The 22,831-nt window shown below is 44.8% G+C and overlaps 1 protein-coding gene and 1 non-coding gene across 2 annotated transcripts; one reads left to right on the plus strand and one right to left on the minus strand.

Moving 5' to 3' along the window:
• Positions 1 to 861: 861 nt before the first annotated feature.
• Positions 862 to 21,706, plus strand: CASC3 (CASC3 exon junction complex subunit). Its single transcript, XM_060081886.1, has 14 exons — positions 862 to 1,160; positions 1,526 to 1,553; positions 1,901 to 1,938; positions 13,934 to 14,092; positions 14,182 to 14,333; positions 14,891 to 15,067; positions 15,235 to 15,920; positions 17,270 to 17,334; positions 17,635 to 17,749; positions 17,989 to 18,087; positions 18,327 to 18,541; positions 19,158 to 19,280; positions 19,457 to 19,520; positions 19,993 to 21,706. Exons 1-13 carry the CDS (start codon positions 930 to 932, stop codon positions 19,478 to 19,480), a joined length of 2,112 nt encoding a protein of 703 aa, XP_059937869.1. The 5' UTR covers positions 862 to 929; the 3' UTR covers positions 19,481 to 19,520; positions 19,993 to 21,706.
• TRNAG-CCC (transfer RNA glycine (anticodon CCC)) lies at positions 11,464 to 11,536 on the minus strand. Its single transcript has one exon. It is a non-coding gene; the product is annotated as a tRNA-Gly (tRNA).
• Positions 21,707 to 22,831: the final 1,125 nt, after the last annotated feature.

The raw sequence follows: 22,831 nt of genomic DNA on the forward strand, positions 1-22,831 counted from the left end.
TGATAGTGACCTTTCTCTGGTGTGTACTATTAAAATGTGTACTGGCGTAGGTGCACTAATAGCTTACGCTTCTTATATGTTTTTATTATGGTACAAAACAAATATACCGATTTTTTTCATTGATGAAAAATGTGCTGCCAAAATCTCAGCATTCCCTCATCTACCCGTCTGGCATGCCCTTAACAAGAAGGAAATCATGTCAGGATACTGAACCAAATGCCCGTTCCTATGATCATCTTTTTTAAAATCGGTTCTAAAATCTTGGTAAGATTACCATCATACCAGCCTGCACTTTGGGAGAGGTGGTGGCTGGGGTGGGAAGACACGTGAAGAGGGAAGAGTAAATAAGAATACAGGGAAGACACTGTAGTGCTGCAACACTAAATCCTCGGGCTTCACTGCGGACAACTGGTTTCTCCTCCACCCTTTAGCTTAAAATGGGCTGGTGTCACAAATCTGATGCAGCACAACAGCTTCAGAGGTTTCCCTTGATTCGTGATTTTACCAAGCAAACGAATTCAATCAAACGATCTGCTTCAAACGTAGGTAGAAACGAAAAAGATAATCATGAAACAACTCCAGTGCCGCAGTGAAGCTGTGACAGGTCAACGATATCCACTCGGAAAGCCCAAGATGGCCGGGCGTGGAGCCGAAGGAGGCTGCCCGAGTGCAACTCCCCCCTTGCCCGGTGCCCTACCGGAGGAAGTCAGGGGCCGCGCCACGCCCCCTCACGTCACCGGCTTACGCAATCCCGCTCGCCGGCAAACTTGCCGCAGCCCGCCAGCCCCGCCCCCAGCCCCTCCCACTGAAGAGCCGGGCGACCAGCGCCGCAAGTGAAGCATGCTGGGACCAGGTCTCGAGCCTCCCGGCAGCCCCTGCGACGGGCGGGGTACGTTAGGAGCTGGCCGGCGGCGGCCGTTTTCCGTAAGATGGCGGACCGGCGGCGGCAGCGCGCTTCGCAGGACACCGAGGACGAAGAATCTGGTGCTTCCGGCTCAGACAGCGGCGGTTCCCCGGCGCGGGGCGGCGGGAGCTGTGGCGGTAGCGCTGGAGGCGGCGGCAGTGGCTCTCTGCTTTCCCAGCGCGGAGGCCGAGCCGGGGCCCTTCATCTGCGGCGGGTGGAGAGCGGGGGCGCCAAGAGCGCTGAGGAGTCGGAGTGTGTGAGTGCGCGCGGGCGGGGCGGGCCGGGGGGCGGGCGGGGTGTAGGTGAAGATGGGAGGCTGGGAGTTGACGGTAGATGCTGAGGCGTAACGTGTTCGAGAAGAGAGCCATCCCAGTGCGGTTTGCCTCCGGAGCCCCAAGCGAGGAGGAGCGGTTGGTGGGGGGAGGGCAGAGCTTCTGCGGATGGGAAGTGGATGTTTATTCAGAAATTGGGACTGGAGGTGAATAGACGGGACCTCCCTCGGATGCTGCTTGTTCAAGATGTACCTTTCCTCGTCTTCCTTTCCAACCATTTTGTGTCCAGTTTTCAGCTCTCACCCTCTGGAAATCACAGAACTAACCCATGTCTTTTCCTTTCCTTCAGGAGAGTGAAGATGGCATCGAGGGGGATGGTGAGTAGCATCCTGACAGAGTTGTTTGCCCATAAACTCGGGTCAGCTCTTTCCAGCAATTGACATCCTCTCAGACTGTCAGGATGTGGGGGAGGGTGCCACAAAGTGGCTCTTGGTAGCGTAGAGCTTAAAAGCATCCGTTTTAGCAGTATGATCTTGGGAAAGTCAAAGTCACTCTTGGAACCTGTTTTCAATCTGTATATGGGGACTGTAATTTGATCTTCCTCATAGGTTGAAGTCAGAATTCAATGAGAGCTTTAGCTTGATCCGCAACAGGCAGTCAGGAGATGTACTTACAATGATTTGTGTTGAATTGTTGTTCTTTCCATGTTTCTGTTTTCTTTCAGCTGTTCTCTCGGATTATGAAAGTGCAGAAAACTCAGAAGTGAGTGTGATAGTTTCTTTTTCCTACGGTGAAGGTTGGAAAGTGTGTTTTAAAAACTGTACACACCTGGGGTTCGAAAGGACCATCACCTACTTGTTACTCCTCTTGTGCATTCTTCATTTGTGCTTCTGAGAACTATTAGAAAGGGTCTTGTTCAGTTATAGGGAGGGAAGCTTGGTGTAAGCCTCTTCAGGCCACGTGTGTTACACTGTTCATAGCTGGCTTTTCACCCTGTCTAAAGGAAATAAGGTTCTAAATAAGAGAATGAGAACATTCTGAAGCCCTTTACAGGTTGTTCGACACTCCATTTCATGATGCCTAGGTAGTGAAGCCAGCCAGTTGGATATTTTTTCTGAGTATATCTGAAGACCTTAAAAGGGTAGGATTCTGAGTGGTTTGTGTCAGAAACATTTCTCAGTTTATGCTAGTTTTCTTTTTTTTTTTTTGATATTTATTTATTCATTTAGTTGCGGCATGTGAACTCTTAGTTGCGGCATGTAGGATCTAGTTCCCCGATCAGGGATTGAACCCGGGTCCCCTGCATTGGGAGCACAGAGTCTTAGCCACTGGACCACCAGGGAAGTCCCCATTTCTCAGTTTATGGATAAGGTTTTCTGTCTTTAGCAGAAAGTTTCCCTAAGCCAAACGTTTGTGAACTTACTTGTTTTGATTGGATAAACTACTGGAGACGCTATCAGAATGGCTATTTGTTTCCTGGAGTTGTTGAACAGAGCCCTGAGATATAAGGAGGAATTGGATTGTGGATCAAAGGTTCATTCTATAAATTTTATAGAACTGTTGCTACATATTAGACTTTCCATTAAGCCCTGGAGATGCAACAGATACAACAAAGTTCCTATCTTTAGGAATCTTACAACTTAGTAAGGAAGTCAGACAAACAGTGAGGCAATCATAGGACTTGGTGACAACTGCTAGGGAATGGGGTTAAGTAGGGTGTTAATGGCCGGGTACTGAGTCCGTGTTAGGCAGTCAGAGGAGAATGAATTGGAGTTAGCCAGGCAAGCCATGTTCTAGGCAGAGGGAACAACCGCTACAAAAGCCCAGAGACAGGAGAGAAGATTAAATATTTGGAAACTTGAAAGTTGTTTGGTGTGGCTGGAACATTGTTGGGACAGGATGGATACAAGAAATAAGGGCATATTAGTGAATAGGGGCCCGATCATCCAGGGGTTACTTGTGCCTTCTATTTATTAAGTGCCTGCTCAGTGCCAGGAGCTGTACTAGGCACTGGAATAAAAGACAGGCATGGTTCTGCCCTCATGGAACTTCGCAGTACATTCCAGGTCAGAGGGGGAAAATATAGACAGTTAACTAAGTAATTACAGTAATGTTTGGTAAATGCCATGGTATTGGAAGCATAGGGTGCTTTGGGAGCACACAGCAGGGACAACTAACTGGGTTTAGGGTGTTTGGAAATGTTTACAGGAGCGAATGTTCAAACAGAGACCTGAAGGGTGAGTAGGAGTTAGCCAGGTAGAATTTTCTAAGCAGAGGGAACAGTGTGGAAAGAAGGTCTAGAAGGGATGGACTGCGTGGTGAGTTGGAGGATATGAAAGGTTTAGTGCGACTGGTGGTGAGGATGAATCTCAGTCCAAATTTTAAAGTACTTTATAAGCCAGGTTGAAAACTATTTGGATTTTATTCTAAGGAAGTAAAAAAGTGTACCAGGGTTTTAAACAGGAGTGTGATACGGGTTATGAATTAGACTTAAATTTTAAAGCAGTGTTTGTCAGATCCAGGGAACACCTACATGAAAACATCCTACTGAAACAATCTTGCAGAGCGGGGGAAGACTCAGACATTTGTATGTTAACAAGATCCCAGGTTGAGTCACAGTAATATTTTAGAATTATTATTTTTATAACCATTATTTTGTGTGCAGTGGGGAGAGTTGATCTGAAGGGAGCAAGATTAGAGACAGAAAAGCTAGTTAAGAAAGCTACTGTGGAAGTTTAGGAAAGTAGTAAGTGTGGCATGGAGTGGAGTGGTGGCAGTGAAAACAGAAGTGGACACAGCACTGACAGTTATTTAGGCTGTGGAACTGACAGCATGTGGTGATTGATGAGATGATTTATTTTCTTTGAAGAGTCAATGGTAAAGTTATCTGCAAAGAGTAAAAAGGAGGTCAGAGGTTTTGGAGTGAGGAATGTTTGCAGTAGTCACTAGAGAACAGAAACATCAGAAGGACAGCCAGGCAGTATGGAGTGTTCAGTGAGGTTTGGTGATTGTGACTTTATAGGAGTTTACCATTCTGTGTATAAATGAGTTTGGATGTTACTCTAACAGCAAAGAAAGAAAGGCTGTTGGAGGCTTCAGTGTGGAGGATGAATTGTGGATGAGGCAAGACTGGAGACAGAGCCGTTAACAGATGATGAGGATAGTCCAAGGAGCATGACGGTGCCCTCAAGAAGGGGCATGGCCGTGGCACTGGCAAGACATAGATGTGAGAGAGATGTCGGTGATACTAACAGAACGTCTTGATGGATTGAATGTGGAGCCTGAATTAAGGAGGAGTCAAAGGGATGCCCAGGTTGATGAATGGTGTTATTCACTAAGAAACGGACCACAGGGGGAGGAGATTTCAGGAAGGACAGTGTTGGGTTAAGTTTTGGATGTTTTGAGATTGAGGAACATGTGGGACTTTGATGTGGCAATATCTAGTATATATTGTCTGAACTGTAAGAGAGGTGTAGTTCTGTTCTGTCAGATAGGGCAGTCACCAGCCAAATGTGGCTATTTAAATTAATTAAACTTAAAAGTTCAGCTCCTCAGTTGCAGTAGCTACATTTTAAGTACTCAGTAGCCACGTGTGCATAGATAAAAACAGTTCCATCATCCCAGAAAGATCTGTTGGACAGCACTTGTCTAGATTAGAGAAGTAGACTTGATATCTTGCCTTTCATTGTAATCTGTTACTTGCTTGAATTTCTTGTTGACTACTAACTGTATATACCTAGATGCTACACTTTAGTCTTGCCTATTTCTTAAATTTTGATCTATCTCTTAGTCTACAGTTGAGTTTTTCATCCCTTTCTTTCCTTTACAGTGTATCCATTGAAAAGATTTTGATGGTCATTCATAGTACAACTCAGCATGCTCTCTCTGTCCTTTGTATTTCTTGCAAATTGTCTTTCCATGATACCCTTGGAAAAATACCAGTGTGACCCAAAGCTTTTATCTTGCACCGGACTGACTGATGAACACCTGATTTTCTTTCCCTTATAAGTCACTTGCTATTTTTGTCTAGATATTCCCAGTATATTTTCTTTAAGGTCCAATAAATTTATTAGAATTTGTCCTGGAGTTGGTCATTCTGGATCAGTGTTCATAGGTATGAGATGTGCTCTATAGTATGTCATGGAACTTCTATCCCAATATTCTTTCCCTGTCTTCAGTGTCTGACCCTTTCTCTGAAATCCTTTATATCTGTTTCTTCATTTTCTGTTGATTTTTAAATATTTTCTTCCTTTTCACTTTTAATTTCTCATAAGGCATTATTGTTGTGTTCATCCACGCTTGTTTGTGTTCCTTCTAATTTTAGACTTTGTATTTGAAATGAATTTTTTTTTAAATTTCTAATATCTTCCTTTGAATGAATGAGTTCTTTCATTTCATTTTTGGATTTTTCTAGTTCTGACTGATGTTCTTTCATGCCTTATATTAATGTCTTTTTTGCTCATTTTGAAATAGAAGTTACAATTTTGATATGATATGCATGTCTTTTTGGCATGCTTTCATTGTAGGAATGCTATTCTACTTATTTTTTTTCCTCATAGCAAGTTTATGTGGGATTTGATCTCTGTATTTTTCCTTTGTTGATTTTAAAAATTAGTTTTCCTGATCTTTTCGAAGGAAGTACGGCTCAGAGTAACTTTTTCTAACTTCGTAGAGCTCCCTCTTCAGTTGTTTTTCTGTAGTGTTAAAAAAAAAAATACGATGGCTTGCTTTCTGAGATTTTCTGCTTTTGTTCCCTTCTCTAACTTGTTTTGGACCTTCTCTTTCCTTCATTCCTTTTATCCCTCTTCTACTGAATTTGATTCTCTTCTCAACAGTTTTTTGTTTGTTTGTTTGTTTGTTTGTTTTTTGAGGTACGCAGGCCTCTCGCTGTTGTGGCCTCTCCCGTTGCGGAGCACAGGCTCCGGATGCGCAGGCTCAGCGGCCATGGCTCACGGGCCCAGCCGCTCCGCGGCATGTGGGATCTTCCCGGACCGGGGCACGAACCCGTGTGCCCTGCATCGGCAGGCGGACTCTCAATCACTGTGCCACCAGGGAAGCCCTTCTCAACAGTTTTATCTTCAGTGTGTTACTCTCCTAGAGGGGAGCCCTGGCAGCCAGATTGGTTTTAAGATTTCAGAAGGGTTAGACTCCTCTAACCCTTTCAGACCTTCTTACTGCAGGACCCTTAAACACACATTCTATTAGACACAGTAAAACCCTTCTGGTTTCAACTGTTATTCTCAGTTTTGCTTTCTATTGACTACCTATTGACTAGTTCAGGGTTCTCCTGTTTTCAGGTCCATTTAGTGCTCTCTGCTTTTTCCAGCACTGATACCAATCTGATGCAGGTCTTGTGGCTGTTGATGCTTTGCTCTTATGTGCTTATATTTGGGGTCCTGGGGGATAGCTTGTAACCTAGTTTTGTGGTAAATGTTATCCAGAGGGCTTTGATCTTGCTCCCAGTTCATGTGGAGATTTGAAGAGATCCAAAACTGCGCTGCTGCCGTTTTCCCAGAATCCTCCAAGAAAATGTTTTAAAGAAATTAGCCTACGAAGGGGAGGCTAGAGAGCTGGTAGCCGGAAAGAAGGCTGTAACGTCAAGAGAGGGTTTGGTGTTATCTTTTAAGTTGGAGAATAAAGTATGGCTAAAGGTTGAAGAAATCAGTAGAAAGGGGGAGAAAAGGGAGGGGATAGGTAATGCATCTATTGGTGTCCTTGACTGAGTACATGAGAAGAAATAGGAAACAGACAAGAAAAACATCTTCCATTGTAATTATAGAGAAGTGGGAAGGAAAGGTATATGGGGAGGAAGCTGGTGTGCCCTTTGTTTTGTTTTCCTTGTGAAATAGAAGGAAAAACGTAAAGGATGGTTGTTGGTGGAAGGGCAGTGTAGGAATTGTGAGACTAAAGGAAGTTTGAGTAGTTGAGGTTGGAGGTGGCACTGATGAGTGAAGTTGTATGATTTTTTTTTTTGTTTTAACTCCCTTTAGTGATGATCAGAAGTCTGGTTGTAAGCTTAGAAAAAGCAGACAGTTAGTTGATCCAGTCTTGGGCACATGGGAGTAGGGGACTTGAGGGAATTACTAGTAGTGATTGAAATGAAGGGGTCACAGAGTTGAGAGAGGAAAGTGAATGTGGGAAAGGACTGATCGGTAGGGAAAAGATAGAAATGTCAAGGGAGTGGATGACTTAAGAAATTGGAGACTAGAGAGTAAAGGAGTGACTGGGGAAGAACAGGAATAACAGGCAGGGTATTTTTTTTTAACAGCTTTATTGAAATATAATTTATGTGCCATTCAACTTACCCCTTTAAAGTGTACAGTTCTGTCGTTTTTAGTATGTACAGTTATGTGTGACCATTACCACAGTCAGTTTCAGAACATTTTCATCACTTCAAAAGGAAATTCTGGGGACTTCCCTGATAGTGCAGTGGTTAAGAATCTGTCTATCAATGCAGGGGACATGGGTTTGATCCCTGGTCCGGGAAGATCCCACATGCCATGGAGCAGCTAAGCCCGTGTGCCACAACTACTGAGCCTGCGCTCTAGAGCCCGCGAGCCACAACTACTGAGCCTGCACACCTCAGCTACTGAAGCCCACGCACCTAGAGCCTGTGCTGACCAAGAGAAGCTACCACAGTGAGAAGCCCACGCACTGCAATGAAGAGTAGCCCCTGCTCGCCACAGAGAAAGCCGCGTGCAGCAACAAAGACCCAACGCAGCCAAAAAATAAATAAATTTAAAAAAAAAAAGGTCCACATCAAAAAAATCTTAAAAAAAAAAAAAAAGAAATTCTGTACCCTTTAGCTGTCACTTGCCCCCCACAGTTCCTGCATCCTCATTCGCTCCAGCCCTAAACAACCACAAATCTACTTTCTGTGTCTAGAGATTTCCCTATTCTGGCCTTCTATATGAATGGAATCATATATTATATGGCAACATAATATAATATGACTGGCTTCTTTCACTTAGCATAATGTTTCCAAGGTTTTCATCCAAGTTGTAGCATGTATCAGTACTTCATTCCTTTTTTTTTTTTGGCTGCGTTGGCTGTTAGTTGCGGCATGCAGGGTCTCCATTGAGGCGTGTGGGATTTTTCTTTGCAGTGTGCGGGCTTCTCTCTAGTTGTGGTGTGCAGATTTTCTCTCTAGTTGTGGCATGTGGGCTCCGTAGTTTGTGGCACGCAGACACTCTGGTTGAGGCGCGCCGGCTTAGTTGCCCTGTGGTATGTGGGATCTTAGTTCCCTGACCAGGGATCAAACCCATGTCCCCTACATTGGAAGGTAGATTCTTTACCACTGGACCACCAGGGAAGTCCCCTGTACTTCATTCCTTTTTATGGCTGAATAATACTACATTGTGTGGATATACCACATTTTGTTTATCTATTCATCCGTTGATGGCCCTTTGAGTTTCTGTTTTTTTGTTATTATGAATAATACTGCTGTAAACATTAGTGTACAAGTTTTTGTGTGGTTGTATGTTTTCATATCTCTTGGTTCTGTACCTAGGAATGGAGTTGCTGAGTCATGTGGTAACTGTTTAATTGTTTGAGGAATTGTCAAACTGTTTTCCAAAGCAGCTGCACCATTTTACATTCTCAGTAGCAATGTATGGGAATTCCAGTTTCTCCACATTCTCAACAGCACTTATTATTGTCTTGATTTTTTGATTCCAGCCATCCTAGTTAAGTATGAAATGGTATCTCATTTTGATTTGTATCTCCTTGATGAGTAATGATGTTGAGCATTTTTTCTTGTGTTTATTGGCTATTCATGTATCTTCCTAGAAGAAGTGGCTATTCAGATACCTTGTCCTTTTTTTTTTTTTGCTGTACGCGGGCCTCTCACTGTCGTGGCCTCCCCCATTGCGGAGCACAGGCTCCGGACGCGCAGGCTCAGCGGCCATGGCTCACGGGCCCAGCCGCTCCGCGGCATGTGGGATCCTCCCAGACCGGGGCACGAACCCGTATCCCCTGCATCGGCAGGCGGACTCTCAACCACTTGCGCCACCAGGGAGGCCCCCTTGTCCTTTTTTTTAATTGGGTTTTTTTTTATCATTGAGTTGTAAGAGTTCTTTATATATTCTAGATATGTTTCTTATCAGATATATGATTTACAAATACTTTTTCCCATTCTGTGTGTTGTCTTTTCAATTTCTTGATGATATAAGGTTTCAATGTTGATGAAGTCCAATATATCTGTTTTTTCTTTTGTTGCTTGTGTGTTTGGTGTCATATCAAAGAAGCTTTTGCTGAATGCATGCCAAATGCAAAGTCATGTTTTCTTCTAAGAACTTAATAGTTTTGACTCTTATATGTTAGGTCTTTGATCCATTTTGAATTAATTTTTGTATAAGGGGTGAGGTAAGAGTCTAACTTCATTCTTTTCCATGTGGCTTTTTTTTTCAATAAATTTATTTGTTTATATATATATTTTTGGCTGCGTTGGGTGTTTGTTGCTGTCCACGGGCTTTCTCTAGTTGTGGCGAGCGCGGGCTACTCTTCGTTGCGGTGCGCGGGCTTCTCATTGTGGTGGCTTCTCTTGTTGTGGAGCACGGGCTCTAGGCGCACGGGCTTCAGTAGTTGTGGCTCGCGGACTCTAGAGTGCAGGCTCAGTAGTTGTGGCACACGGGCTTAGTTGCTCCAGGGCACGTGGGATCTTCCTGGACCAGGGCTCGAACCCGTGCCCCCTGCATTGGCAGGCAGATGCTTAACCACTGCGCCACCAAGGAAGTCCCCCATGTGGCAGTTTTGATCAAAGTCTGGGGTGTTTAAATTTAAGATTTTTAAAAGTAGATCAAGTTTACTTTAAAAAAGAATGTATATAGCAGTTCCAGGTAAGACTGGTCTGAAGTGTGTGCATGGAAGTGGATGACTAAAGTGGAGGTGAAAACTGTGAGCTCCTTGCCATAGTCTTCAAATTAATGACAAGGTGGACCCAGGCAGAGGCATAGAGGTACAGGTTTCCCCCTTGGTCTGATAGAGCGTCCCTGTAAGCTGAAATGGCTTAAAGCAAAGAAGCAATTACCTTAGGACACATCTTGCCAAGGGGTGCACAGAATAAATCTACATAAAGCACGGATGCTCACAGACACAGTTCAAAGCTGTGGTAGCTTGATGCTGAGAGGCCGAGTGTAGTTCCCAGCGCAGGAGCTTGGTGGTGCCACTATTTCCGCTTGGGGTGTGGAGCTGCCGATATGACAGCTCGCTGCAAAACACTGAGTACAATTTTCACTTCTGCCTTTTTTCTTAAACAAAAATTATCTTCAAGTTTCTTTCAGTTTGTGAAAATAAGTGCTACTGTAGGTCTTTCATAAAAGTGAAGTGGTGTAATCCGAACTTTCGAGAAGCAGGGTATAGCTAGGTGATAGGAGCCTCAGAGAAGCAGCAGTTTAAAATGAGGTGGAGTTGGGATTAGCACGTACAAACTGGTGTATATAGAACGGATAAACAACAAGATCTTACTGTAGAGCACAGGGAACTATATTCAGTATCCTGTGATAAACCATAATGGAAAACAATAGGAAAAGGAATGTTTATATATGTGTAACTGAGTCACTTTGCTGTACAGCAGTAATTAGCACATTATAATTCAACTATTCCTCAATAAGTAATAAATTAAAAACAATAAAAATTAAAAAATATTTAAAATGAGGCAGATGAGTTAGATCTGGAAGAGACATTGAGAATGAGGAAGATACCAGGTCGACCTCTTACTCTGAAATATGTGGGGAATGGAAAAATGAGCTAAAACCTTTGCATGAGAATTCTGCCAGGGGAGCAGTTGCTTCAGTGGAGAGCTAGGCTTTAGGGTTGGGAAGGGTGTTCACTGAATGGGAGAGTCAGCAGTAGGGGAAAGGGTTTTGATGTCAGCCCGTAGCTGAAGAAGCTTAACTCTAGGGTAGCACCTTGGCTTCCATTACACCAGACTTTGATGCTAATTTGGAGTCTCCTCAGCACTGTGCTATTTGTATCTTTCTGTCCTGCCCTGGAAACAAAATTAGTTTCTCATTTGGAATAAAAGAGTTGCCTCATTTGACATTCCACCACAGACTAAGAGGGGATAGAGCGTAAAACAAAGTTCTCTCATTAATCATGCTGATACTATTTTAAGGTGTTTGAATTCAGTCAGTGTTGGGGCGGGGGGGAGTAGTGAATTAAGGTCACATACACACCAAGGAAGACTTTTTTTTTTTTTAAGATGAAATCTTTATTATTATTATTGTTATGTTTAAAATATTTATTTATTTGCTGCGCCAGGTCTTAGTTGTGGCATGTGGGATTTAGTTCCCTGACCAGGACTCGAACCTGGGCCCTCTGCATTGGGAATGCAGAGTCTTAGCCACTGGACCACCAGGGAGGTCCCCCAAGCAAGATTCTTGCAATTTCTGCTACAGAACCTGCAGGGAACATAGGACCAAAGAAAGAACTGAATGATTACCGCCCGCCTGTTCCCAACTCAAGAGGAGAGAAAACTTCTTGTGATTGAGGGGAAATGGAAAGAATCAAGGGTACTTGGTTGTTAACAAGCTGTAGGTAAAGGCGTGGTTCTCATAGTGTGGGCGTGGTGAAGCAGTCTCCCTGAACTCTCTGTTTTCATAGCAGTGTCACCTTTCTGGGACTCCTAACCCAAAACACTTCGAGGCCGAAACGCCCTGATGCTGAGCAGGGAATAAAGGGGAAGGGGAATTAATTGACTTGTCTGGGCCAGTCAGGCAATCTCAGCCCTATTTGAAAAAAGGTCAAAAACTTAGAGCTTGAGAGCTTCTTGTTTCGTCAGGAATCTCAGTGAGTATCTTTGATCAGATTCCTGAGGCCATCCTGGACCTGGAGTCAGGAGAGGGTCTGGTACAGGTTGAGTGTCAGACCCAGTAGGAGAATAAGAGACCAGTGTTCACGAATCTACCAGGGGGGCGGAGGTATATTGGTACCCTTACATGTTAACCCAGCAGTGGGGACTAAACCACCTTCCCTTGAATCCATTTCTTTGTGTCCTCATAGGTCTCTAAACCTACCTCCCCTGGCCTATAGCCCTGCCTCCTTAGGTCCAAATCTTGGAATGACAAGGATATGAGAGTAACTTTAGTCTAAAGCCAGCCCCCTTAGCAGGAGCCTTAGCTGCTCCCTTTCCGTACGTAGAACTAGCTACACCTCTATTGCCTAACCCTTTCTAGTGGCCCCTATTTAAAGGATGCCTTAAGGGACCCTTCTTTGTATGGGCAGACCTAACACTTCTAGGTCACAAGCAGGATTATCCGGTTGTTTTGTTTGTTTGTTTATTTTTTGCGATACTCGGGCCTCTCACTGTTGCAGCCTCTCCCATTGCAGAGCACAGGCTCCGGGACGCACAGGCTCAGCGGCCATGGCTCACGGGCTCAGCCGCTCCTAGGCACATGGGATCTTCCCGGACCGGGGCACGAACCCGTGTCCCCTGCATCTGCAGGCGGACTCTCAACCACTGCGCCACCAGGGAGGCCCCTGTTTGTTTGTTGTTTTAATTGAAGTATAATTGATTGGATTATCCAGTCTTGCTGTGCTAAGAGAGGGAAGACAGTGGAGAGGAGAGAGACCATTTGGGCTTTAATTTTTTTCATTTCTCAGGTGCAGTGATTGGACAAGTTCTTCTAAAGTTTTCCAAGTCATAATTTTATAATTTTATCATTCTGGACAGAGTTGTTGGCTAAGGGGCTCTCATGCTACAGAAAATTTAGTATTTATATCATAGACATAAAAAATGTAAGCCGCTATTTCCTAACTTGAGAGTAATAGTGCCTTGGGAAATCATGGAGTTGTTATAAAGGGTTGCAAATTCATTAGCTGTGTTCTCATCTGTAGACCAAATCGACATCTCCCACCTTTATGTACTACTATTATTGAATATATATATGAATTAGTAAATTATAAATGTATTTAAAAGTATTATTGAATGTAGAGCAGTTGTTTGTCATCACGTGTTTTCTCAGTTTGTGGATACTAAGCTATTGTCTCACGGGGATCCATGAAAATTTTAGATCCTAAAAAGGGGTTCACATAATCTAAAAGGTTGGGAATCTCTGTTCTAAGCCATTTTGAGATGAGAGAATTAACAACTTGAGTTAGAGTGTAGTTCTTAGGCACTGCATGTTTAAGAGACGATTCATTGAGAGGGAGAGAAATTATCAACAAAGATAAAGCTCCTTCTGTATGCTAGACACTTAAAGCCTCCCATCCATATCCCCTGGGTTTCTTCCCCAGAGGCTGCCACTGTTTTTTGTTTTTGTTTTTTTTTCTCCCAGTTTTATTAAGGTATAATTTGACATATAGCACTGTGTAAGTTGAAGGTGTACAGCATAATGATTTGACATCATGAAATGATTATCACAATAAGCTTAGTGAATGAAAGAGGCTGCTGCTGGAAAACTTACAGGAAACTATATAAACATATATATATTTTGGCCACACTGCACGGCTTGTGGGATCTCAGTTCCCTGACCAGGGATTGAACCCAGGCCCTTGGCAGTGAAAGCATGAGCATGGAGTCCTAACCACTGGACCGCTGGGGAATTCCCTGTATATATATATATATATTTTAATGTGCTTTTAATTTTTTTAACAATGTTTCTGTTCTCTAGAAATTTTAGTAAGAATATTGATGTGTTTGCTTTTAATTCGTTAGAAAATGTTTTCCTAAAGAATGGAAAATTTTTTTAAAAATGGAAAATTTTAAAATACACCATTCAGATCTTATCTCCACAGCTGACAGGGAAACTTTTTTCAGGGTGATGAAGGGGAGTACAGTGAAGAGGAAAACTCCAAAGTGGAGCTGAAATCAGAAGCCAATGATGCTGCTAATTCTTCAGCAAAAGACGAGAAGGGGGAAGAAAAGCCTGATACCAAAGGCACTGTGACTGGAGAGAGGCAAAGTGGGGATGGACAGGTTAGTACCCACCAAAGGCCTCCATTTGGGTTCTGGAATAGGAGCTCTTAACCTTGGAGTGAGTAAGGAGTCCTTTATCTGTCCGATAGGAGAGCACAGAGCCTGTGGAGAACAAAGTTGGTAAAAAAGGCCCTAAGCATTTGGATGATGATGAAGATCGGAAGAACCCAGCATACATACCCCGGAAAGGGCTCTTTTTTGAGCATGATCTTCGAGGGCAGACTCAGGAGGAGGAAGTCAGGTAACAGCCACTTGCTACTGCTCTGTAGTATGTTAGTATGTATTTAGTGCTTACTATTGAAATATATGCCAGGCACTTTGCTGAGTGTTTTACTTGTATTATCTCATTTACTGTTCACAGCATTTTAAGGTAAGTACTGTGATTATCCCTCTTGTACAAATGAGGAAAGTAAGGCTTAGAATATTTAGTAACTCTTGGTGGAGGAGCTGGGGTCCAGACCCACACTTCCACTGCCTTCTTTAATCTGAGGCTCAAAACCTCTGGGATTTGAAATACTTGCATAGGTGGCCTTATAGGAGAGAGATGTTTCCAGAGTGCTGAGTAGTTTGAAGTGAAGTCTCTCCTCATTTCTATTCCTGTTACATTTGAGCCCTGCAGGCCCTGAGGTGCTGTGATTCACTCTTGCTTTTGGAAGGCCTGTTTTGTATAGCCTGTCGGGGAAGATGGAGAGAATACCTGAGCTCCTACTGTTTCCCTGCCCAACCCTGTTCATTTCATGAACATCTTTACTTGGCAGAATCTGCCAACCTAAGACACTTTTCCCTGGTTTCAACCAGACCCAAGGGACGTCAGCGAAAGCTGTGGAAGGATGAGGGTCGCTGGGAGCATGACAAGTTTCGGGAAGATGAACAGGCTCCAAAGTCCCGACAGGAGCTCATTGCTCTTTATGGCTATGACATCCGCTCAGCTCACAATCCTGATGACATCAAACCCCGAAGAATCCGGAAACCCAGGTGAGGAAATTTTGGAGCCTACGCTGTTGATATTTACAGGAGAAAATCTCTGCTTTTTAAAATGCTATTCTGGCCCGTAATTGGGTGAGGAATATGGGAAGTCTCCCTGACCCTCAGTTTATGTCTCTAGTGGTCCCTTTTGTTATTTCTCTGTTCCATTTGTTCAGGTTTGGGAGTCCTCCACAAAGAGATCCAAACTGGATTGGGGAGCGGCCAAATAAGTCCCATCGCCACCAGGGTCCTGGGGGCACCTTACCACCAAGGACATTTATCAACAGGAATGCTGCAGGTACTGGCCGCATGTCTGCTGCCAGGAATTACTCTCGATCTGGAGGCTTCAAGGAAGGTTGTGCTGGTTTTAGGCCTGTAGAAGCTGGTGGGCAGCATGCTGGCCGGTCTGGTGAGACTGTTAAACATGAGACTAGTTACCGGTCACGGCGCCTGGAGCAGACTCCAGTAAGGGATCCATCTCCAGAAGCAGATGCTCAAGTGCTTGGCAGTCCTGAGAAGGAAGAGGCAGCCCCAGAGATACCAAATCCTGCTCCTGACGCTGCACCACCAGCTCCTGACAGGCCTATTGAGAAGAAATCCTATTCCCGGGCAAGAAGAACCAGGGTCAAAGCTGGAGACGCAGTCAAGGTTGCAGAGGAGGTGCCCCCTCCACCCGAAGGGCTCACCCCAGCACCTCCAGTCCCAGAAACTACGCCGCCTCCGCCTGCTAAGACTGGGAACTGGGAGGCTCCAGTGGATTCTACTACAGGTGGACTTGAACAAGATGTGGCACAACTAAATATAACAGAACAGAATTGGAGCCCAGGGCAGCCTTCATTCCTGCAATCACGTGAGCTTCGAGGTAGGTACCTTAGGGATAGTGACTCACTTTTTCCCCTTTGTATCATTGGACTTAGGGGCATGGGACTTATGTCTCTCAGGGGTGTGGTGTCTGACAATATCTGCATTAACTGCAAGAAACAGATGGATTCATAGGTATATTCATTCAGAAACCTCAGAGCAGTTTTATCTATTGCACAAGACTACCCACTACTTTGCTTACTATTAACTGACAGTCATCAATACTGAGCTCCTGAGTACAGAATCCGTTACCAGTCGCTGTAGAAAAAGTGGAAGAAGGCAGTGTTCTTATTATTTGAACTAATAAGTGAACTAATGCTTAAATGTTTCAAGGCAGAAACTGCATTTGAATTTGGATGAGTATCTCCTAATCTTTTTGAAAGGAAAACCTCTGTAATTTCCTCAGTCTTCTAGAGCCAGGCTGCCCAGTAGAACTTTCTGTACTGATGGTGCTTTTGAATACTTATAATATGGCCAGAGTGACTGAGAAACTGAAGTTTTAATTTTAATTAATTGAAATTTACATAACCACATGTGGCTAGTGGATATCCTGTTGGACAACATAGTGCTAGTGACTAGGACCTATCTACCACCCCTCTCCCCCATCCTTTTTTTCTTCCTCCAGTCAGATAGATCAGAGGATCTTTTCCTTAGTTTCTGAAATCTAATTCGAACTCAAAGATTGGAAATCCTCATTTGGACTGGCAATTTCTGCACTCTTATCTGGTGTGCGTAATTTTTGAACACCGAAAACCAGGGTAGCCTAAACTGGACCTGGAGCTGATCTTTGGATAGAGGAGTACACTCTCCTACCAGTGCCTTATTACCATTGGAAGACAGTCTCTAGAACATTCCCTTTTGTCCTGAGTCATCTTCAGCCAGAGGGGAATCTCTTCCTATACTTCTAGCCCAGACCTCTGTGGCCAGGAATAATCAGGTAGATTTAGAACATCCTCCCCTCTCTAGTTGTTGCTCAGAGACTTCAGGGCTGAGATTTTTCAATATGTTTGATAATGTAATATGCTAATTTTAACCTCCCAGGGATTCTGTGCAGGGAAATACTTGATGGGAAAATTTTGAACTTGCATTTTCTGAATTGCATTACTGAAGTAATTTTTTTTTCATGTTCAGAGGTTTTATTGCTATATTAAGGTAGCAGGCAGTGGGGGCAAATTTCCACATGCTGGAGTTGACAGGAAGCAGGGATAGTTTAAAAGGAATTTTGTTAGCTTAAAGGAAGAAAGCCATTCCCCATGTTGGGATTCTTCAGCCTGTCACTTTCTTGGTGGTATCTTGAGTCCCATTCACATCTGTCTGCTCTGCAGCAGTGACTTTTTTGGTGTATTACAGGTATGCCCAACCACATACACATGGGAGCAGGACCTCCACCTCAGTTTAACCGGATGGAAGAACTGGTACAGAAGGGGGAAAGGGTCACATGGAGGGGGTTGCATGTCACAGCTCGTTCACTGTTTAAACTAAGTCAGTTTTCGCATGTTTCCCTTTTAATTTGGGTCTCCCGAAATGTAGGGTACAGGGTTTGGGTCTAGATCTTGATGCTTTTCATTGGTTTTTCAATTCTTTTTGCAAATACTTTTTTTTTTAACACTGCCACGTACCAAGTAAGTGTTTTGCAGTCCCTAAAGGAGGGTGGGACATGATACGAGAGTCAGCCTTTTGGAGTCTTCTTGCTCAGACCTCTCTCTTTATTTCAGGGTGTCCAGGGTGGGCGAGCCAAACGCTATTCATCTCAACGGCAAAGACCTGTGCCGGAGCCCCCTGCCCCTCCTGTGCACATCAGTATCATGGAGGGACATTACTATGATCCATGTGAGTTTATTTTTATTGTTGGAGTATCTTTCTTGGCAGGGTGAAGTGAACTAAGACCAGCCACCGGCCTCCTGAATTTCCCTTCTGACCTCTCCTTGTGGTTAACAAACATTCTGTGGTTGCTGTTTTTTTCACATAGAAATGAGAACATCTTTTCAAAGGGCTTGGGGGACAAGGAGACTTGTCCGTGTGATGTGAAGAGTGAGGGTTTCTGAGAGTCCCACTGTGGTATCTTGCAGTGCAGTTCCAGGGACCAGTCTACACCCATGGCGACGGCCCTGCCCCACTGCCTCCTCAGGGCGTGATTGTGCAGCCAGAAATGCACCTTCCCCACCCAGGTAAGCTTTGTGCCTCTGCTTGTACGCTTCCAGTACGTGAGGATATGTGTTGGGGGCTTCACAAACCCCATCCTCTTGAGCTCTGTGCTGCTTGCTAATGAAGCTGGCCACTTTGGCTGCTTGGGCAACAAACTCCTCTTGGGTCCATCCTGAGGGCTTCCATCCTAAGCAGTCCAGCCAGGCCATCCCATGGAAAGGGTGTTACCTTTTATTTCAGTGTTTGTTTTCTTCTTGTCCAGGTTTACATCCCCACCAGACACCGGCGCCTCTGCCCAATCCAGGCCTCTATCCCCCACCAGTGTCCATGGCCCCAGGACAGCCACCACCTCAGCAGTTGCTTGCTCCTACGTACTTTTCTGCTCCAGGCGTCATGAACTTTGGTAATCCCAGTTACCCTTATGCTCCAGGGGCACTGCCTCCCCCCCCACCGCCTCATCTATATCCTAACACGCAGGTGAGATGGCTAATGAGATTTTCCTAAGTACACATCCTTTAAATCAGAGAGGAGCATAGTATGAGGAGAATGCTCAAGGGATTGGAGAGAACATTTCAGTGCCACTGATCTGCATGTGGTGTCAGGACGCCTCTTGGTGGTCAGGAGCTAGAAATGCAGCTTATGTGATGCCCATCATCTGTTTATTCTCTTCCATTTCTTTAATGGTGTTTCATTCAAGTGTTTTAGTATGTCTTAGGTGGGCATGTCTGCTATTTATTCAACTGCATAATGAAGCTGTATTCTACTTACCAGCCCTACCCCTCCCTGTACTGTTTAACTCCCAGAAGGTTGACACCATGTGCTATCTGGAGTGTCACCACTGAGCTCAGTCTCTTCGATTTGTCAGCTGATGGTAGGAATTAGAGAAAGCTGGGTAGTACTTTGAAGAAGTAAAAACCATATTAGGACATATTAAGGCAGAAATGAATAATTATTTTAAAGGGGGGCAGCTTAGAGATTTAAAAAATTATAAATTCCCCGATGCTCTTCTTTTTGTGCCTGAATCGTGTTTCCTGTTTATCATCGTTTGGATGAATTAATTCCTTTTTCTTCTCCTTGCTTATTGGGGTCCAAGGCCCCATCGCAGGTATATGGAGGAGTGACCTACTATAACCCCGCCCAGCAGCAGGTGCAGCCAAAGCCCTCCCCACCCCGGAGGACTCCCCAGCCAGTCACCATCAAGCCCCCACCACCTGAGGTATGAGAGCGCCTAGGGAAGGAGCTCTAAACAAGGGATGTTTAGGGCACATCCGACCTCAGTGGGCTTTCCTTTTCTTCAGATTTCCCCCCTTTTCTGGGTGTGTTTCTATGGAAATTGGTCTTTTTTTTTTTTTAATAATAATGACCTGATAACAAATTCCAACTTTATTTCAGGTTGTAAGCAGGGGTTCCAGTTAATATGAATTTCTGAATATTTTAAATCTAACATCGTGTAAAAGTAAGTGTACAACTCAATATGACTCAGAACATTCTTAAAACTAATGCTTATGCTTACTTGCTTAACAGTCACCTAATTAATGCTCTAAGTTGTAATCATGGGATATCTCAGAGGGAGGCTTAGAGGAGTCCCCAAATTTGCCAGTTTCTTTGTTTTATGAATGCACTGAGCAGGGTTGAGTAAAAACCACTGTTAATTTGGTAGCATTTTATTTGGGAAGCTGGAAGGAAAAAATGCAGGAGGGCATTCCTTATTAAGGAAAGGGGAAATCTAAATTTGAGGTGTTACAGCAGAGCCAATTCTAAAGGTCGTGGAGGAGAAAGACCATGGGGGTTTTGTTGTTTTGTTTTGTTTTAGGGATATTACTTTAATATACATTATTTAGAAATGTGGCTTTTTGAAAGTAGCTTATAAACGCCCAAAAGGTCCACTAACACTTTGGTGGTTCTTCCCTTTTTCTCACCCCTGTCAGGACAGCAGAGGTGAGAACCCAGGATAGAAAACAACCGGCTGTCTACTACCAGGAGGGCTTCGAAGATATAGGATGGTTCGTACCAGCAAGCAGCTGAATGGGGGGAACCCCTGCCTTCCTCTGAGGATATAGGCTCTGTTGGAGAAAGGGAGAAACAAGTGGACTTCCTCCCGTTTTCAGTCTTTCTTTGAGTTGGCTGTGCTCAGAGGAGCAGAGATCCAGACAGCCCAGGCTTCTGAGGCCACATCTAGGAGCCCACAGCATTTGCTCTCCTTCACTTTCTCCTGGGAAATTCAAGCATCTGCTGCTCCCAGGGAAGCTCCATCCTGTTGTGTTTTCTAAGATGTTCGTTTTTAAAGCCTGGCTTGCTATTCTTAAATTAATATTCCTTTAAAATCCACCCCCCCCCCCCTTCTCTCTGCCTTTAAATGAAACAAGTTCATTCTCTGGTTTGCTAGCTTCTCCGGGTTCCCTTTTGGCTCTTCCCCGCATCCCAGATAATTGAGACCTTACCAGCCAGTCTTCCCCCACCAAGTCTACAAAGAGCTGGCCTTTCATTTTTGGTTGGCCTTTGTTATTGTATACTCGGACTCTCTTAACTCTTCTAACCCTATGGAAACATAGCTGTCTGCACAGAGTGTCCCGTTGTGGAGAAGATCTCAAAGTGTGTGGTAGGAGTCCTTCTTCTTGACTCTGGTTTTTAGAATTCTGGGCCTCCATCAGTCTGTGTACTCTGGTAGACTTCAGTTCTCTACTAAGGGCAAAGTCTCAACAGTGGAGAGAGATGGCAAACTAGATGCTTTAGTGAGAAAGGGAGGGTGGAGTGAGACCCTTTGCACCTTAGGGGTGTGTATTCACACAGTCCTCAGGGCTCAGTCTTGGAGGTAAGTGGAATTAGAGGGCTCTGCTTTTCTTTACATCCTTTCTACCACACCCCTTCCAGTTGCTATGGACCAATGCATCTCTCTAGAGGCAGATATCACCCAGCCAGCGGTCTTCCCTGTCCTTCGCAATTGCTCTTCTCCATGTCTTTCCTGCTACAAGTGTTTTAGATGTTACTACCTTGTTTTCCCTAAGTTTTACTCCTGTCCTTGCAGACAGAGGACACCACACCTGGGCCTAAAGCCTAAGGAAGCCGGTCACTTTTCAGGGCAAGGGCTCCTCCCTCCTTTCCTTCTTATCTGTGGCGCTGAACCACTCCCCCGCCGCCTCTTTGGAAGAGATTCCTGTTACTGCAGCACTTGTGACTGCCAGGGGTAACTTGGCCATTGTCCCTGTCCTTCTAGAGAACCTGAGGGAGAAGGTGGCAGCTGTGTCTCTCCCCAGGTAATGTCACTAATTCTGTTCCTTGTCTTCAGCAGCTGGCTTAACCACTCTGAGTCACAGGGGTGGGAGGGGAAAGAGGCACTCGAGCTGTAACCCCCAAGGAGGAAACAGCTAAGAGATTGTTTCAGGGGTGGCTGATGGTTGTGCCTTCTGTAGGCTGTTCCCTTTGCCTTAAACCTGAAGATGTCTCCTCAAGCCAGTGGGCCACAGCCCAGATTCCCAGACCTTAAGACACTGTGACAGTTGTCTGTGTTGGTCCACTGTGTTTTGTTGCAAGAGTTTCTCCATGTATATTGTTCTTGTTTGTTACTGTTTTAAAGGGTGCACATATGTGATTGGCATTGTGACTTGGAGAAAATAAAGTTTAGACATGTAAACTTGGCTCCTTTGCCAGTGTTTTGCATGAGTCTTGATTTGGGAGGGAGGGAAGGGGACCCCCTGATTCCCTAGAGTCACAGTCCCAGCTTGAGCCAACTCAGAATTGTGAAATGGAAGCCCAGAGAGGTGAGGACCCCTATGAGGCCACAAGTGACTGTACTCCCTATTAATTTTCTTAACCCCATTGCCACATAGACACCAGGATATGCAGTCTCTTAGATTGGAAGTGCAAGGGACAAAAACTAGTGAGATGTTGTTTTACCTACATGAACAGCTAGTAACCCTCATGCCTGCCTTTGTGCTTGGCAAGTAAGTTTCCCAGGGTGATGCCCCACATGTCAATACAGCTGTACCAGATCTTGGATGAGGGGAAGATGCAAATAGCTAGCTGTCCTCTTGAAAAGGAAAATTTGCGCTGGCACTGAAGTATCAAGGACCACAGTCTAAGAGAGAGGCTCCCATCAGTACAAGTAAAGAAGAGGGGCAATTGAAAGACCAGCTCTGGCCCATGCTCCCAGTTACCTAGGCCACTTGGTAGCTAGCTTTGAGTGGACTATTTCCTCCTCCAGATCCTCCAGATCCTCGGTGGTGTGGAAGTTGACTACAGAGGCTACCCCTGGTGTGGGGAAGCAGTTGAATTCAGTGTGGAGCTGGCAGCGTCTGTCCTTGGGTCCCACACGTCTTCACGTCTTCGTACACTGGGGACGTGGGCATCATGGTGTATCTTAAGATGACAGTTGGGACCCCCTCCTGTACCCTTCGGTGTTGCTGCCACAGCCAGAGAACCATGGACTCTTCTGACCCTCAGCCCTAATTCCTCTTTGATTCGTGTCAGTTTACTTACCTTCTCCCCTGCAGAGTGATGGGTAACTATGGGCCTGATCTCTTGGGGTCATCCAAAGAATGCCAGCCAGCCTTGGGGGTGTGTTGCTGGCAGGAGGAATGAGCATGATATTGCCCCCTCACCCCTGCCTCTTGATTCTCCAGTCCTGCAGTTAGAGCCCATTGCTCTCTCTGTTGCCCTGGTAACCAGCTCAGCAAGAAGAAACTCAAGCTCAGCAAAGCCCCCGGGTTCTCTGCCCTCCCGGCCTGCCTCTCAGTGGGCAGAAAGAAGGCGAGTGTTAAGGGGCAGACG

This window comes from Mesoplodon densirostris, chromosome 18 (genome assembly GCF_025265405.1).
Source record: "Mesoplodon densirostris isolate mMesDen1 chromosome 18, mMesDen1 primary haplotype, whole genome shotgun sequence".
Classification (NCBI taxonomy): domain Eukaryota; kingdom Metazoa; phylum Chordata; class Mammalia; order Artiodactyla; family Ziphiidae; genus Mesoplodon; species Mesoplodon densirostris.

What these genes read in the sequence shown, in the direction of transcription:
- CASC3 (XM_060081886.1), top strand. Translation starts at nt 930, where the DNA reads ATGGCGGACCGGCGGCGGCAGCGCGCTTCGCAGGACACCGAGGACGAA. An exon ending in GCGCTGAGGAGTCGGAGTGT is followed by an intron (nt 1,161 to 1,525) that starts GTGAGTGCGCGC and finishes CCTTTCCTTCAG; the next exon opens with GAGAGTGAAGATGGCATCGA. An exon ending in GGGACATTACTATGATCCAT is followed by an intron (nt 17,750 to 17,988) that starts GTGAGTTTATTT and finishes GGTATCTTGCAG; the next exon opens with TGCAGTTCCAGGGACCAGTC.